Below are 16,317 nucleotides of genomic sequence, written 5' to 3'. Positions count from 1 at the left end.
CCCACTTTTTCCTCCTCTCCCACGCATCTCCTACCAACGCTATCCTAACCTGATTAGAACAAGTTACCACGGGTTAGGATGTTACCCGTCCGTTCGGGTACAGGATGTTGGGACCCAGGAGGATCGACGGCGGACATCGTTTCGAAGCGAAACTTCCTTTTCCGTTTTCTCCTACGCCGCATAGTTTCCGAGTTACGCGCCTCCAAACAACCGACCAATCGGAGAGCAGCATTTTATTTCCGTCGTATCGTTGTAACCGTGGGTCGTAGATAAACGTTCATTGGAGACATCACAGCCCGAAGACTGCCTGAAAACGGGCTCAAGGACAGGAAGACATTTTTAACCCCGTATGGCTGTCCTTACGCTCTCCTCTCTAGTCCGTCCTAACCCTATCCTTACCCTGTTGGGTGAGGATGGGTGAAGATCGGTAAGGATGGATTAGGACGAACGAGAATGGGTAAGGATGTGTCGGAATGAAGTTAGGTTGCCAAACCCTCGGTGAGTTTTCTTATTTTTATAAAATTGAACCGTAATTGTAAAATATCAAGTACGTACGTTTTAAAGATGCACGACTGACGCTACCGTTTCTTGTGCGCGATAAGACTTTTCGTTTCCACTCTCCGTAGCCACGATCTCTTTAAAAGATTCGAATTTAATGGTACGGATGTTACTTACGTTGAGCGGATCTCTTTGAATAAAACTTTGCAAGAATAATCGCGTCTTAAACGTTGTATAGCACGAAACCTTTGCCAGTCGATAAATATTTATTCGGAGATTAATGGTGTCGACGAATACAATTGCCTCGCGATCGGACGGAATCGCACTGTAAAACTTAGCTGCTCTATCGCGATATTACTACTACGGTGATATTGATATCGACGAGTTAAAAACCATATCCGAAGAATGTCATTTGTGCAGGAGAGAAATTGATTCTACGTAAATTGGACGTTCTTTCCCGTTCGATAATTCTGAAGAAAGATATTACATCGCAGCTATTCGTTGATACGGCGTTTCATTTGACTCGTTGTGGTCCGTTAAACGTCGCGACCAGTTTAATTAACGTTAATCGGGCACTTAGAGGTATTTAAATGGGCGATTCGTCCCAAATCCTGCGACGTATATATACCTGCGGAATAATCGAATCTTCCTATCGTATATCTGGGTACGGAACACCCTTGTTTCTCGTTGTTATCGTGTTATTCTTCCCTTCGCGTTTTTAATATTATCATATATTATTATTCTTCGATAATTACGTATCCGTACCTCTGATGAAAAAACGTTACGCTGGACATGAAAGTCGAGAAAAAAATTATCTATTTTAAGAGATTTCTCCGTTACCCGAGCACATTTTCTTTTTTTGACCTTCCGACTCCACGGAAAGATATCCTTACGAGCTGTGCGTAACCATGATTCGACGATCGAACTTACGCTTGTAATTGGACCTCGATATCTGTTAATATCTGCAAAACTTATAAGTGGACGGAGAGAGAAATTTTCGATTTCCTTCGCGTGTAACCTAACCGAAACTCTTGGTACGCTGCTCTGGATTTGCCAAAATAAATAGAAAGAAAACCAAAGTATATATCAAGGACGCGATAACGTATTACTACGGTTACGATAAACCGAAAAAAAATATAAAAGAAATGCACATGGCGCTGGGTTGTTGGATACCGACGAAACATTTGCGCACCTTGACGAATCCGAGCTTAGTGACGGGTCTTCGGTGAAAGATGCTCTTGTAAATTTATTTTCTGATGCTTCCCTATCTGTAAGTAGATATTCCCACTCCGAGTCCAGACAATTCGTGTCTGCGTCCTTAACGATTCGACTAAAATTCGTTACCTCTACGTGGCAACTGCAACCTCACTTAACCAGACTTGGATTCACGACCAATATGCAGCTCTGTGACTATAAAAAGACCATTGGTGTCGGAATTATGAAAGAATAACTCTACGAATTCAAAAATCACCAGAGTCTTGGGTTCGTACGAACGAACGAACGAACGAACGAACGAACGAACGAACGAACGAACGAAGGAACGATCGATCGTACGCAACGTGCATTCCATGTCGTGGAGGCTCTTGAAATTCTGTGACAGAATTTCAAGAGCAGCATAATCGATGTTTGGTACACGATGAATCTACCGTCGTTGACGTCCCAGGTAAGCCTTGCAGTTTGGACAAGTATGGTGTACGTCCATGCACTCGTCGATGCAGCAGGGAATTAAACAGCACCCTAACCAACACCTGCAAAGTTTGTCTTGATTAACTTTATATGAATATTATAAACTACAAGGTAATATTACAAAATTGCGATAGTCTTTTGAGATTGTGTTAAAATTGTTTTTCGAATTACCCTAGCAATCCAATAATAATGCCGGAAACATAGGCAATCATTCCAGGCTCGGTTTTAGTCGTCGTGTCAATTTCTGCATGGCAGTGAGGACAGATAGTGTGGGTCGGTCCTGGTCCTAATGGTACGATTGTTGTGACAATGGTAGGTCCATTGGCATCTATAACGCGAGAGACTTTCTATCAATACGTATGTCTACATGTATCGATTAAGAGTAATTTAAGAAAAAGTACTTTAAATAACTTTAATTTGTGGCACAAATGATTGCATTACCAGTGAAGAAATACTGCAACCTGTATAGATATTTTAAAAATAAGTATTAATGAATAACTAAATTTTAAGGATGTCATTAATGTAACCGTTATTAAGTGAACATAGAAAGTATACTTGGTTGTTACGATTCCAACTCTAGTTTAATCAAATACGGGTGTGAAATTTTTAGATTACGTTCTACGTCTCGACAAATCTCGCTACATTAATAATTCAGTAAATTCTCACATGCTTCTGCCGGAGTAAATGGACTGGCTGGTGGAACTCCGCCCACGCACTGAGCATAACTAGGCGGTGCGTACGGAGGAGACTCGTATGGTGGTGGTGGTCCGTTTTTATTCATGCTGCTTTCTTTGCTCGGAGAAAGAGGAACCCGTATCAAGGCACAAAAATTACTAATAACTTGTAGCTCGTTTATCACAAATAATCTCGCTCAAAATCTACTTGTTATTCTTTGTAAAGGATAAAAACAAGTGCGCTTCTCATAATAAACTAAACGCTGCATCAATTTCTAACGACATACAAAATATGAAAAATTCATTTCACCGGGAGGATCGTTGAAAAACAAAGCTCGAAGGAATAATTTCTGAGTGGAAACTTTTGACGAGGTCCCAAAATTTCTGGAAAAAAACGAAATAAATAAGGAGAAAGAAAAGTACTTAATATTTTATTCTTACATGAATTGTTACTCTGGAGTACTACGTCGTCCACATCATCATGAAATGGATAACTTATACTTGTCAATGGAATGTCGCGCCTCTCGTTGCGAACGAAGAACTCGAACAAAATGCGCAAATTGACATGACAGTTCATGGTCGTGGAACTACGATGCGAAGGTTGAATTCATTGCATAAAAAAAATGCTGCACATGCGTTATGCGCGATAAAGCGATCGGTCATGCAAGCTGCACATGCGTGAGATTATTCATAGAAGGGAATTCTACATTAATACCGGCCATTCCCCAAATACACGTGACCTAATTACGAAACGCTATATATGTCATCGATGACACCTTCGCGATTAAGGATTAAGAAAAGTTGCGTCTCTTGTGTTTTTAGTGTGATTCATGGCGAGAACGTTTCACCGGTGTTAACCTACCTACTCGAGCCAAGAGAATATTCTATCAATTAAAGCTGTCTGACTCGTGCTTCGTAAGAATATGATCTATATGATATCCCGAGGCGCGATATATTCGCTCGCGGTCTAATCGGGAGAACCATCAAGAACTATGAAGTCATCGTAGTCGTAAACAGACATTAGAAAACGGTGGGGCGCATAAACCATAAGTCACATAAAATGTAGATCGCTTCATTCGTTGCGATAAAAGGAGCTAGAACTTTCCGTTGATCCGCGTCGAACGATGTCTATCCATGACTTTGTTCGCTTCTCGCACTTTCACCTCGCATGAAAAATCTCATAATTTCACCGTTGTGAAAGGCAGAATCGCAAACTGTTGATTCCTTTTCGCATCTTCATTACTATCAGAGATGGCTACTATTGACTACGTCTCCATCGTATGTACTCCTAAATCCAAGATTTATCGAGTCCAGATCCGATAAATCCAGCGTTTAAGTGTCGAAATTTCAAATCCGCGGAATGGCGGCGAGCTCACGATCTGCGATTGGTCGATTCGAAGAGTCGCGCCGACGCAACTCGATCGGGCTAGCATGACGTAACGTCCTCGCGGAACTGGCAATTTTGCGAGGCGCAGGCGCATTCCGAAGCTTTTCTCGAGTCGGAATCCCAGAAAGTGTCGCGAAAAGCAGCGAAAAGGAAGGAGAGGAGAAGAGACGGCGCGGGCTTACACGACAGAGAAAGAGAACAGACGGTTGCGGCCAGTTGCGGCGGAGAGCGTGGTACCTTTGCGTGCCGCTCGAGGAAGGTTCGGCCGTGTCTTCCCGTTGTAACCTGTCACCCACGATCAAGGAAGTCGAGGTCGACACACAGCCAGCCCGAGCTAACACCACCGACAGAGTCCTCGCGCAGACCAACAAAATGTCCAAGTCCGAACAAGTCTTGATGATCGAGCCGCCGAGCGAGCTCAGATTCAGAGGTAACGAGACGAGACGAGACGAGGCGAGACGAGGCGAGCTTTGATTTGCCTTCCGATTCGCTTTTCTTCGGCCCCGCGGACATGTGTTCCAAGTACGGAGGCGTTCCGACAAAGGCCATGGCCGATGAATCGTCATCGTCATCGTCGTCGTCGTCGTCGTCGTCGATGACTCTTTTAAGAGATTTTGCTCGCCCTTACCGGGAAATTCAGCTATGAGAGTCATTCTCTGAGATCTGGATCGGAGGTCTTTTAGTCTTCGGTTGTATGGCCTCTATGTGAAAGGTCGCCGATGGTGGTGCTTCTTTCGACAAAGGAATTTTCATCTTCGGCTTTACGAACTCTCTGATGAACTCTTTCCAACGTTTGGTCCAATGACCACCTCTCTTAAGCATGCCGGCGACATGAAGGGTATCCATTGCCATTAAATGATTACTGAGTCGGCTGACGATTACTATTCTTTCTTAGTATTGATCATTGATTTAAATGACTGAGCTTTTTTTCGCTTTGAACGGAGGAAGTAATAATTGCATCTAAAAAAAGCAGTTAATCTTGATGACTAGCAAATAAAAAGTTAATGTCACGATTTGTCCCAAGAAGGTGTTCGGTTCCAATGACTGGCAGATAAGTAATCGGCATCGTGCGTGAATCGTTATCTGTCCAAGAGCTACAGCGACACGAAAAAATGCCATGGCCTATTCCAACTATATATAAAAATTGCACTTGTGAAGTAAAGATGCGATGAAAACTAATGCTCTCTATTTATTACAGGCCCATTCACAGGAAATTCGGTTATGTCGTACTTAAAGCTGACGAACCCAACAGATCGCAAAGTATATTTTAAAATAAAGACAACTGCACCAAAGAAGTATTGCGTCAGACCTAACTCTGGATGTCTTTTACCGAAGGAGGTTACTGAAATTGCAGGTATCAGAATATGCACTCATCTATTCGTTAATGTTTAACATTTAGCAAATGATAACCGACACTGTTTTAATCGCTAAAGGAAGTTATCGAAATAAGAGGTATCAAAATATGCACAAATTTATTGGTTAATTTTGCAGGTTTAGCAATTGTTAATTCGTATCGTTCTATTGGTTGGAAGTAGTAAACGAATATTAAAATGTGCATAAACATTTTGAATTTTAAGTAGAAGTCTTGATAATCTTTTTGATTTTTAAGTAGTTTATTTAAAAAGAAGAAAATATTTGGTACCGACCGATTGCTCGTTAATATTTTGACAAAAGTTGTATTGATTTGCCTTCTACATTAAAGTGCCCTGTGTTCCAGTTTGTCTACAAGCGCAAGAATTTGAACCTTCGGATAAAAACAAGCACAAGTTTATGGTCCAGACATTAATAGCTCCAGAAGGTGATACGGATGATAATGTATACGACTCTGTGGTAAGCACGCAATGATTTGTTCAAGCATCATATTTTTTATCACCAATTTGCATCGTTCCAGTACTTTTCATACTTGAGGGGGTTTGAAACTGACTTTTTCCGTGACTGAGCTTATTGACATATGACTTTTTCACTACTTGTAGAGATTAGTAGAAGAAACTAAAACTTGGATGAGCATGTCAGATTCAAGGGATACCATTTAATGGCGGAGAAATTGTTTGGAAAAAATAGGTTTTCAATGTTACGCCAAGAAAAGTGCAAAGCTATAATGTCAGAGTACATGTTCTACGTGCCAAATAGGAATGAGAATTTATTTCTGCATTTCACTTTAATATCATATTTTTTATAACACTGTACATACTGCCTCGTTTCAAGAAGTAACGGAACATTAGTTTAACCACAACTTGCTCGTAACGTTTTTAGTGGAAATCAGCAAAGCCGAACCAACTAATGGACTCTAAGCTGAAGTGTGTGTTTGAAAATCCCGTGGACCCTACCAACACAACCGAACACACCACGAATGCAAGCGTCACGCAATCTGGTGCCAATGCTGCCAACGGCAAGAACAAGGGAACCGGGGATTCGGTCAAGTCTTCTCCAAAGGTACTCCACTCGTGTCAAAAAAATGGCTGCGGGTTTCAAAGCCAGGAGTCACGGTCCACGGTTACTTCCAAAATGCATAATATAACGCCGACGCTTCTTTCGCTCGATCCAAAGTCTTGCTACATGTATTTTCTCTTTCCGTCGAAAACAGCCGGCACCGGAGGTCAGCAAGGAACTCGAGAAAGCAGCCTTGGTCGTTCAGCAATTGAGAATCGAAGAAAGCAACCTGAGGCAAGAAAATATCCAGTTAAAGGTACGAACTTAGCGGTAGGCTCGCCCAGGTTTGGGTAGCTATATGTCACGTAATATACGTCGAAAAACGCGAACTTACTGAACCCGTAGCTCGCCTTTTACGCAATTGGCGATCGGCCTGCCCCCCCCCCCCCCCCAAGCGGTCGGAACTCGTACCAAACGGATGATGACGTTTATTCTTCTTTCAGGAGGAGCTGTTAAAGCTGGGCAGCGCAAACCTGGAGACGGCTACGAGGGATCATCAACTGACGAGCCTGATCTCGCACAGTGGCGGCCTCGCCTTCGATTCGCCGACGTTCACAGTGGCAGCGGCGGTCGCCATTTTGGTACTCGGCTACCTCTTGGGGAAACTAATCTGAGCAGCTTCTATTCTGCGCGATACCACGTGGCGTCAACCCCCCCTCCTCCCCTCCCCCCCACCCACGCTCTCTGTCTCTATCTGTCTCTCCCGCTCCTCCCCGTTCCCCGTCACCCTATCTCTCTCTGTCTCCACGATTTCGCAGCCCGTCTCTTCCCCGCGAACGCGACCGCCATTAACTACGATCGGAAGGAAAAGATCGACTAGCGAGCACGAAACGAGGAGAACGCAACACGGAATAGGGGAGGCCACTTCGTTAGTCCGGTTAACCGCCATTGTTCACGAATAAGCGTTAGTGTCGATTTCTATGCTAGTGGTCCGCATGAAAAAAGCGAAACGTGCAAAAAGATTATTAACACGGAGACGTGTCTCCTAGTCCGGGGTCGCCGTCTTTAAGGCTATGAGAAAGTGGCGTTGAAGAGATCTCGTTTGTGAAAACTTTGGACCGAATCGATGTAAACTTTAGAATATCAATATGGCGGGTATAAGGAGGATCCTGAAACTCAAGAAAGGCGTGGAATTTCAAATGTAAAAAAATTTGTTTCGTAGTCATTTTTAAAATTTCTTGTAAAATATGAAATTTCATGGATGCCAGGGCCTTCCTTATGGTCTCTACATTCACGTTGCAGAGTTTCAACGATTCGGTGCATCCAGTTCGCAGTGAAGTCTCGTGAACGATTAATATCTCCGATGCCACTTTCATGTCCCCTTAACTAAGCTCTCCTGTAAGGCCACGGGAGTTGCCACTATTCGGAGTTCTAACGTAAAAAAAGTATATATATATATATATGTGTATAAATATATAAATATGTGTATGATATTTGCCAAGCGAACACAGAGCATCACCAAGGGTGTCGCTCGTCCACGTGTTTCTCTCTTTTTTTTGTTTTTTATCTCGATATCTTCCGGTTTCGCCGACCTTGCTTTGGCCCGGACGAGGCCTCCGATTCGTCCTCCAGAGATTTTGTTGCTCGTTCTCTCCCTTTCTCTCTCTTATCTCTTTTTATCTATCGCTTCGTGACGTTTCCCCCGTCCACGAAGCAAGCACAGACTCATGGAGGGATATCTATCTTTGTCGTGCGCGAGGGGCAACAAAAGGGCCGAGAATTTGCAGTCACCTTTTCTTTTCCTCTGTATCCCTGGTACCATGTCGCCACTAGATAAGTAAATTATTGAATGTCAATAAAAGCTATACACATGTACGAGTCTGAGTTGGTGGCCTCATTACGGGGATTTCATCGCAGTCTACGATTGAATAACGAGGAAATTGTTGGGATTGCGGTACCCAGGGAAGGAAAAGACGTGAATTCACGTCAGCGGTACCCAGGGAAGGAAAAGACGTGAATTCACGTCAGCGGTAACTAGGGAAGGAAAAGACGTGAATTCACGTCAGCGGTAACTAGGGAAGGAAAAGACGTGAATTCACGTCAGCGGTAACTAGGGAAGGAAAAGACGTGAATTCACGTCAGCGGTAACCAGGGAAGGAAAAGACGTGAATTCACGTCAGCGGTACCCAGGGAAGGAAAGACGTGAATTCACGTCAGCGGTACCCAAGGAAGGGGTTGAAATTTTCGATTTGTAACAGGAACATAGGATAACCGAGGAGGGGGGATGGAGCTCCCCCCCAGGCATACATATAATAATATAAATAAAATGATAACGCATGTTCTGTATTTAAAAGAAAAGAAAAAAAAAGCGAAAAATATCACACAAGGCAGTAACGACTTTTTGCGATACTGACAGTAAGGATGGTATGGTACGGATGGTTCAATTATCGTCTTAATAATTGAAATATATCGGGTGGTTCGTCACAAACGAAACTGAATATCCCAAATATTATTATCAAATATAGAAATATTGTATAGAATAAGGAGGGCTAACATTGCTAAACTTATTAAATATTGGATAAAACGTTCTTCTTTCTTGCGCATAAATCTTGTGGAAAAAAAAAAATTAGCTAAAGCTTAAATCGTAAGGAATGAACATCGGATCACTAACAAGTATGATAAGTACAAATGAATCGAGGTATTGTTACGCCAAGTAAAAATTGATGTATAATTGTGTACTTAAACGGTATTTCAGCTATTATAAACTAAAGCTCTGACGCAATTGTTAGGCTAATGCAGGTGAACAGAAAAATGGCTAATTTGATACTTCCTTCTCCCCTAAATGCGTTTCATTGGATTGTTTAAAGAAACATTCTCGAAAGCTCCGTGAGCAGTGAGAAAAAAAAAATGTCATTGAACCAAAGAGATGTTCTGTTGATTCAATTAATTTACATTCTAAGTACTGAAAAGCCACTTTCCGTGTAGAGAATACACCTTGACACCCTGTATCACGGAAATAACTAAGGCACGCTCCAATAAGGAGCGTTTAGTCGTTACATTATCTTTAGATGTGCTCCACAGATCTAGTAAGTGGAACGGAAAATACTGATACTTAAGAATGGAACGCCTACTTAGCTGAAATGAACGCTTACCCACTGTTAAAATATTATTTCGCTATTAAGATCGACGCAAGGCTCTGCTTCGTGTACTAGTTCACTATTCAAGTACCTTAATAAACTTCGATCCCATCGAGTGAGATCCATTTTATCGATGCCTATCGACGACCATTTGGCAATTCAAGTTACAAATCATACCGTCGAAAGAAAAGTAACTCAAAAGCCAACAGTGACATCGTCGTAGCATAACATTATTATTAAACAATTTGCCTACGGTTTATATGGATCACTTCGTAACGAAAATCCCAAAAGGAATTTAGGAATCGACTCGTTTATTTTTCTTCACTATGTACTCGTGGTTATATGATCGGAGAGAATGATCGAAAAACCACCGAATGACCAAATGAAATTCAGTAAAATGAAAAGGCACTGTAGTTTTACAGTTGGCACACGCTATTCCCTTGCCTTCTTAGAAATATATCAAAGATGCTTCTAAATGACGCCTCTCGAGGGTTCCAATCCCTAACCTTCAAAACCCACTCGTCTTTTACCACCAACGTCAAGCGGATGATAATCCCAGCTAACGCACCATTGTACTTATGAATATTCTTTAAATCTATTAATATACTCCGGATATTCGCAATATTTACGCGATATTTTAGGAATATTAACAGCTGAGCTCAACTGGCGTTCGATACGTCTATATCGATCGTTTCTTCCTTAATTAACGACCTCTTGTCCTCCTTCCCACCGCTGTGTTTCTTGCCACCTCCTTTGCGCTTTCCACGATTAATAACTCCGTTCTCCTCGTCCATCATCCGTAATATTTGCGTCTGATCGGAACTCTCGACAGGCGCAATGGATATGTCTCGTACTGCTCGAAACTTGCCGCAATTATTCAAGTGCTCGTTCTCCAGCCGAAAGAAGTTCCAAATGAACCGCCTTAAAAATGAAGAGCAAGGTATATCGAGCTCGCAAACCATCCTCAAGGCATTAAGGTATTACGAAAGGGTCATTCTATATACCAATAAGTCAAAATATTTATTATAGTTCTCTCCAAACTGGGCGTGCCGAATAACTCGAAACTTTAACTCTCGACTATGGAAGTCCTGACGAAGGTTTCAGATTATTCGGTGCACCCAGTTGGGAGAAAAGTTAGATCAATATTTTCACGTTTTTACATGACTCTCCAATGAAACCTTAAATATTCCGCATATTACCTGAAGACCTCCAGCGGAGCCGAGATAGAAGTCATTAAGTCATTGGAAATGTATCCGTACTCGATCAGAATGTAGCTCGCAACCCAAGAGAATCTCAGGAAGAAGTCTTCGATGATGGCAAAGTAGTAGAAGCTCTGTAAAAAACATCGAATAGCTAATTTAAAGTATACTCGCAAATTACCATTCAACGGAGACATTGTAAATATAAAATCGTTAACTGCTCCTTACAGCGGAGGAGTAAACCACTTCTTCCCGCAGAAATTTATTCTCTCCAGCATTGCTGTCCAGCAGACCCCAGTCCATTTTGATGTCCCACGTGTAGGAATAAATCGAGTTGAAGATGCAACTCGCTAGCCACATCCAAAGCCACGGACTGTCCCAGTTGTTCGTGTATTTATCTATGAGTAAGGTGATATGAAAGGGTTATACTATACATATATATATATATAATCCTGCTACAATTTTGCTTTTAAGTTAAGGATCAATCAAATAAGGATAGTAACTCGATGCTCAATTACCTGCATGATAACTCCTGAGAGTCGCACTGATAACGACGAGAAAAGTGGTCGAATACTTCCCCGCATTGACCAAGTGAGGAAAGGCCTCCTTCGAGTCGCGATAACGACGTATGCACTGAGCAAATCTGAACCAGGCCGGCAAACAGTTAACGATGGGCCTGACGATTAAAGAGCCGGACATGCATTGCGTCGTATCTCCGGCGTCCAACCAGTTTCCGTTGGTGGCGTAAAAACAGGCAAGAAAATGGAAATCCAACAGGGCGGTTGCCAGACTGTTCAACTGGTCGGCCAGCCAGAAATCCGCAAAGTTGACAAACACAAATGGCGCTATCAGGACTCTCCACTGAAATGTTAACGCCGGGAATTAGTGAAATATGGACGGTTCCTCCAAGCCGCGACCGAAGATACCTTACGAAATAATTAAGGTTATATGAAAAGCGCTGAGAAATTTAATCGACGTCGATTAAATAGAATTCATCTATACCTTCTTTGGTGGTAATGCCATTTTGGATACTAAAGTAGTAACGTATGCCCTTGCAACCTGAAAGAAATGGCCTGGAAGGGCTCGTGTGCTTACCATTATCCTTAACAACCAGAATCTCGCCTCGTGATGGAACATCCTGAACGGATTCAGCAGGAAGGCAAGCATAATTCCGACGAGCACCAATGGATTCACGTAGGGAGGGATGCTTAAACTGGCACTGTATAAAAAACTGAGCAAGCTGAGGGTCCATACTACTCCTAGGACTGCTGCGAGCTCCATGAGGTGCTGCTCCGACAGATGATTTCTTGGATCCAATTCGAATATTAGGACGTGATTCACTCCAGAGGACCTCCATCCGTAAACGTTAACGCCGATAAGGAAAAGAACTTGGATGAGCAGTAGTGGTCCTCGGTACAAGCGAAACGCTATTTTGAGGTTCTCTCCCCCGTCATGAAACATTGCTGTCGACAGAAATAGAATTAAGTGGACTCTTTAAAACAATCTTAACAAGTGGACCGTAACATTAATTTTAATTAAGGAAAAGTAGAAAAATATACTGCTAATTATTATTTCTAATAATTAGTGTAGAACGTTTTTACTGTCTCGGGTGAGTCAACGGTTACGACGAGAATGACTTATTTTGTATATTTTTTGCGTCTTAAATTTCTTAACGTATTAAAAAATCTTTCGTACCTGACAAGACGACTGCTACGAAAAGAATGATAAAACTGCCAGAGAACAGTCCTACTTTGAATGTAGTCCAGGGACTCTGATGTTCGCCAAGGGGAGGCACTCTGAGTCTTTTCATGGCCCGCTGTCGGTCCCCGCCTTCGAGCCCGCTCGTAACGGTGGCTTCGGTATCTTGAATTAGTCTGTCGATGTCCTTTGACGTATAAAAATGAGACGTTTCTACGCATTCGACTCGCCATTTTGAACCAGTATCGACTGACAGGAGCTGAAATGATTTCGTTAGGGCTAAAAAAAAGAGTGGTTTTGTAATCATCCTCCTGCTTTATCAAATGATTCTTATTACGTGAAGTATCCGTCACTGTTACACTGGAAGGAAAAGATTTGGAATCCTCTGGACATGTTCAGGAATGCATGGAAATAAGTTCTGGAGCAATGTAGGGAATCGGGCATAAAACTGCAAATTAATACTACAATGCTAGGAATCTCAGAAATTATTCTCTATTACGAAATCATTTATAAACCCACTACCATTGCTACCTCTTGAATATGTATTTCAATTTCTCATAATTACGAATCATCTATTTTTAAATATTGAAATAACTCATACCTTATCATGTTTTTTCAGTATCTTGCGAAAGCCAGTGTAATTGAGATTTTGATAGTTCTGCAAGAGAATGAGCGAGAGGTAAAACTCCGAAAATGCAAGTTTCAGTTCTCGCAGTTTCCGAGTGGGCAGATGTGATTTTGTTATGACTTTTCCTTTTCCTTTCCCGCCATGATGCAATTCCAGAGCCGTCATCAGCTCGCTCTGCAAGGCAGCGTACTTGCGCGTGGCCTCTGCCAGCTTCTCTATACCGGATTCAAGAGGTTCATTATTTACTGACATCAAAGGACATTAAAAATTGTATTTCCATAAAAAAGTATATCTCACCGGAATAAAATGTATTGATCTTTTTAAGTTCTCGGTCGCAGAAGGTAAAGAAAACCTCATCGAATGATGCAAAGTGACGAGAAATGACTTCTGGCTCTACGCTCTCAGCCGAAGGAGCCTCTTCGACAGCTGCATAAAGCATTGCCTTCATCTCCTAATATAAATAAGATGAATTAGTGCATAATTTCAAAATGTTGATTTTTCTAAAAAATTATTCGTTTTTGTTACCTCATAACTAATGTACTGTTTCCGCCACTCGGGTGTAATGTGCGCGGAAAGATGCTCCGCAAACTTCATTGTGTGTTTTTCTCCAATGTAGCTAATAAAAACGAACCTATAATAAGGAAATTAATTTTTTAGCACCACTCATAGACTCTCATCTTTTGCTGGCAAATTAAATTTCTTTCTTTTTCCATATTCAATTACGTTATAGGTTATGTATACGATAACCTATGCATGCATAACGTACACAGAAACTTCCCGAGAAAAGATAACACAACTTCTACTAGCGCAGCTTGCTGAACCTGCTGGTAAGAAGTATTAAAAGATATTAAAGGATATTTGTAAAAATAAAAAACACCTAGTAATTTACTATAAAATAACTGGGTAAATTACATAGGGGATTTTACTTGTCCAATCTTTCCCACTAATGTACATACCTTTCGCGAACTAACCTCAACGTTTCCGGGACTTGTTCACGTTCGAGCTAACCTTTTGCCTTACCTTACTTTTGCAATTCTATGGTCAGGAAGTTCCGTCGCAAACTCGCATGACCTATCTTTCTTCATTTCAGAAAGCATCAGAAAGTGACAACGTAAAACGTACGTTAGACGTTCGTTAATGTCTTTTTGAAGATTCCTGTCACGGGAACGTCTTTTGGACGTAAATTCAAATAAATATGGTAAGATTAAATAAAAATTAAACATTTTCCTCGTAGCCTTATTCCGGTACTTTTCCCTTAACCTCCAATATCGCGTCGCAGACTCGCAATACATTTATTAAATTCATAATCGAGGATCCTTATATACAGTATTAAGAAATGTCTACTCGTATTTCTCCATTTTTTAATTTTCTTCCTTAAACAGCTCATACGTTCAATTTAGTATTTGAAAATGAATTGGACTACTAATCGACGTACTCCGATACTTTGCATTCTCATGTACTCGATACCGCTGTGAATAGTTTTTGTTTTTATCCCTGTCGTTCATCTCGCCGATTACTTAAGTTGGAGGTTTGCGTTAAATATTGTGTAGGTACCGAACAAAATATGATAGTGATACTCAGCGGTTTGTTTCAGAAACCCTTAATGTTGCACGGTCACGATCGTGCGATCACGACGATTAAATACAACAGAGAAGGTGATTTGTTATTCTCTGCCAGTAAAGACAAACAGCCTAACGTTTGGTACTCTTTGAACGGAGAACGCCTTGGTACTTTCGATGGCCACAATGGTTCGGTTTGGTGTATCGACGTCAGTTGGGACACGACGAAACTCATGTCCGGCAGTGGTGACAATACGTTACGTATATGGGACTGCCAAACAGGTGACTAAATTACCCTTAAAGTTACGATTTAATTCTATGAAATGGTTCCTAATTTATCATGAAGCCAAATCAAACGTCCAACAGGAAAGGAGATCGGTCAAATGTCCACAAAGAGTTCCGTGAGGACTTGCAGTTTCAGTTATTCGGGAAACATGGCTGTGTTCTCCACCGACAAAGCTCTAGGCCAACAATGTGAGATGCTAATGATCGACACGAGAAACGTCGAAAGCACCATCGATGCCAACGATGCATACTTCAAAATCCTAATGCCTGGCTCTCGTGTCTCTGCAATTTTGTGGGGAGCTCTCGACGAGACCATTATCACTGGTCATGAAGACGGAGAGATCATTATCTGGGACGTCAGGGTAAACTAACCTTAAACATTTCTCTACTTTATTTGTACGCTCTACGTTACCCCTGTTTTATTAACTGGTGTTGCACCATTTTTTACAGACCGGTAAGAAAATAAACAACATGAAAGCCCACAAGTCTCAGATTAATGACATGCAGTTCAACAAGGAAGGCACGATGTTTGTTACGGCATCGAAAGATCATACCTCGAAGCTCTTTGATAGCGAGTCTTTGATGTGCGTGAAGACTTACAAGACCGAGAGACCTGTAAATTCAGCAACGATCTCTCCTATTCTTGATCATGTAAGTGCATATCTTTAATTATTTTGGTTGCACATCCCCTTAAGGTGATGTGAAAGTGCAAAACATTGTTCTTATTGTTTTGGGAAGGTTGTATTGGGTGGTGGTCAAGATGCGATGGACGTAACCACAACCTCGACTCGACAAGGGAAATTCGACTCTCGTTTCTTCCATTTGGTGTTCGAAGAGGAATTCGCTCGTTTAAAGGGCCACTTCGGTCCAATCAATTCGTTGGCTTTTCATCCTAGTGGACGCAGTTTCTCGACAGGAGGAGAAGATGGTTATATTCGAATCAATACGTTTGACCAATCTTATTTCGACTTCCATTTTGAATATTAATTATATTACCGAATAAACTGTACACCTGCGTATACTTAAACTGTATACTTGGAGGGCTACTGGGAAACGAGAACACTACGTAATACACGTCGTGGTAATAGAATGTTGCCCTCCGTTTGGCACGGAACACCTTAAACCTGTCCGTGTAAAAATATAAAAAAAGAAAGGAACAAATAGATTTAGACGTGTCTTACATCGTACCAAGTATT

At 41.6% G+C, this 16,317-nt stretch overlaps 4 protein-coding genes across 9 annotated transcripts; 2 read left to right on the top strand and 2 right to left on the bottom strand.

Moving 5' to 3' along the window:
- Positions 1 to 747: 747 nt before the first annotated feature.
- LOC105703136 (cell death-inducing p53-target protein 1) lies at positions 748 to 4,573 on the bottom strand. Of its 5 annotated transcripts, none has more exons than XM_023434364.1 (4): positions 4,483 to 4,573; positions 2,851 to 3,242; positions 2,356 to 2,512; positions 748 to 2,246 (listed from the first exon to the last, which is right to left on the bottom strand). In XM_023434364.1, exons 2-4 carry the CDS (start codon positions 2,963 to 2,965, stop codon positions 2,141 to 2,143), a joined length of 378 nt encoding a protein of 125 aa, XP_023290132.1. In that variant the 5' UTR covers positions 2,966 to 3,242; positions 4,483 to 4,573; the 3' UTR covers positions 748 to 2,140. The 5 variants fall into 5 exon arrangements, with proteins under 5 accessions (XP_023290132.1, XP_012286711.1, XP_012286708.1 ...); XM_012431288.2 differs by lacking the exon at positions 4,483 to 4,573 and adding an exon at positions 3,721 to 4,128 and having other exon boundaries at positions 2,851 to 2,973; XM_012431285.2 differs by lacking the exon at positions 4,483 to 4,573 and adding an exon at positions 3,721 to 4,117.
- LOC105703135 (vesicle-associated membrane protein-associated protein B) lies at positions 4,301 to 8,490 on the top strand. Its single transcript, XM_012431283.2, has 6 exons — positions 4,301 to 4,675; positions 5,444 to 5,599; positions 5,963 to 6,075; positions 6,499 to 6,678; positions 6,830 to 6,931; positions 7,119 to 8,490. The coding sequence occupies exons 1-6, from the start codon at positions 4,618 to 4,620 to the stop codon at positions 7,287 to 7,289; spliced, it is 780 nt and encodes a 259-aa protein (XP_012286706.1). The 5' UTR covers positions 4,301 to 4,617; the 3' UTR covers positions 7,290 to 8,490.
- A 452-nt stretch (positions 8,491 to 8,942) lies between these two features.
- LOC105703132 (xenotropic and polytropic retrovirus receptor 1 homolog) lies at positions 8,943 to 14,265 on the bottom strand. Of its 2 annotated transcripts, XM_012431280.1 has the most exons (10): positions 14,044 to 14,265; positions 13,803 to 13,908; positions 13,575 to 13,728; positions 13,251 to 13,492; positions 12,647 to 12,908; positions 12,047 to 12,414; positions 11,470 to 11,812; positions 11,180 to 11,349; positions 10,952 to 11,085; positions 8,943 to 10,673 (listed from the first exon to the last, which is right to left on the bottom strand). In XM_012431280.1, the coding sequence occupies exons 2-10, from the start codon at positions 13,869 to 13,871 to the stop codon at positions 10,412 to 10,414; spliced, it is 2,004 nt and encodes a 667-aa protein (XP_012286703.1). In that variant the 5' UTR covers positions 13,872 to 13,908; positions 14,044 to 14,265; the 3' UTR covers positions 8,943 to 10,411. The 2 variants fall into 2 exon arrangements, with proteins under 2 accessions (XP_012286703.1, XP_012286704.1); XM_012431281.1 differs by lacking the exon at positions 14,044 to 14,265 and having other exon boundaries at positions 13,251 to 13,487; positions 13,803 to 13,896.
- Positions 14,266 to 14,322: 57 nt separating this feature from the next.
- LOC105703133 (eukaryotic translation initiation factor 3 subunit I) lies at positions 14,323 to 16,148 on the top strand. Its single transcript, XM_012431282.2, has 5 exons — positions 14,323 to 14,475; positions 14,872 to 15,118; positions 15,203 to 15,483; positions 15,572 to 15,772; positions 15,860 to 16,148. Exons 1-5 carry the CDS (start codon positions 14,473 to 14,475, stop codon positions 16,106 to 16,108), a joined length of 981 nt encoding a protein of 326 aa, XP_012286705.1. The 5' UTR covers positions 14,323 to 14,472; the 3' UTR covers positions 16,109 to 16,148.
- Positions 16,149 to 16,317: the final 169 nt, after the last annotated feature.

The sequence above is a fragment of the Orussus abietinus genome, unplaced genomic scaffold, assembly GCF_000612105.2.
Source record: "Orussus abietinus isolate OABI.00-Male unplaced genomic scaffold, Oabi_2.0 scaffold236, whole genome shotgun sequence".
Taxonomy (NCBI): Eukaryota; Metazoa; Arthropoda; class Insecta; order Hymenoptera; family Orussidae; genus Orussus; species Orussus abietinus.
This window is presented reverse-complemented; position numbering and strand designations above follow the sequence as displayed.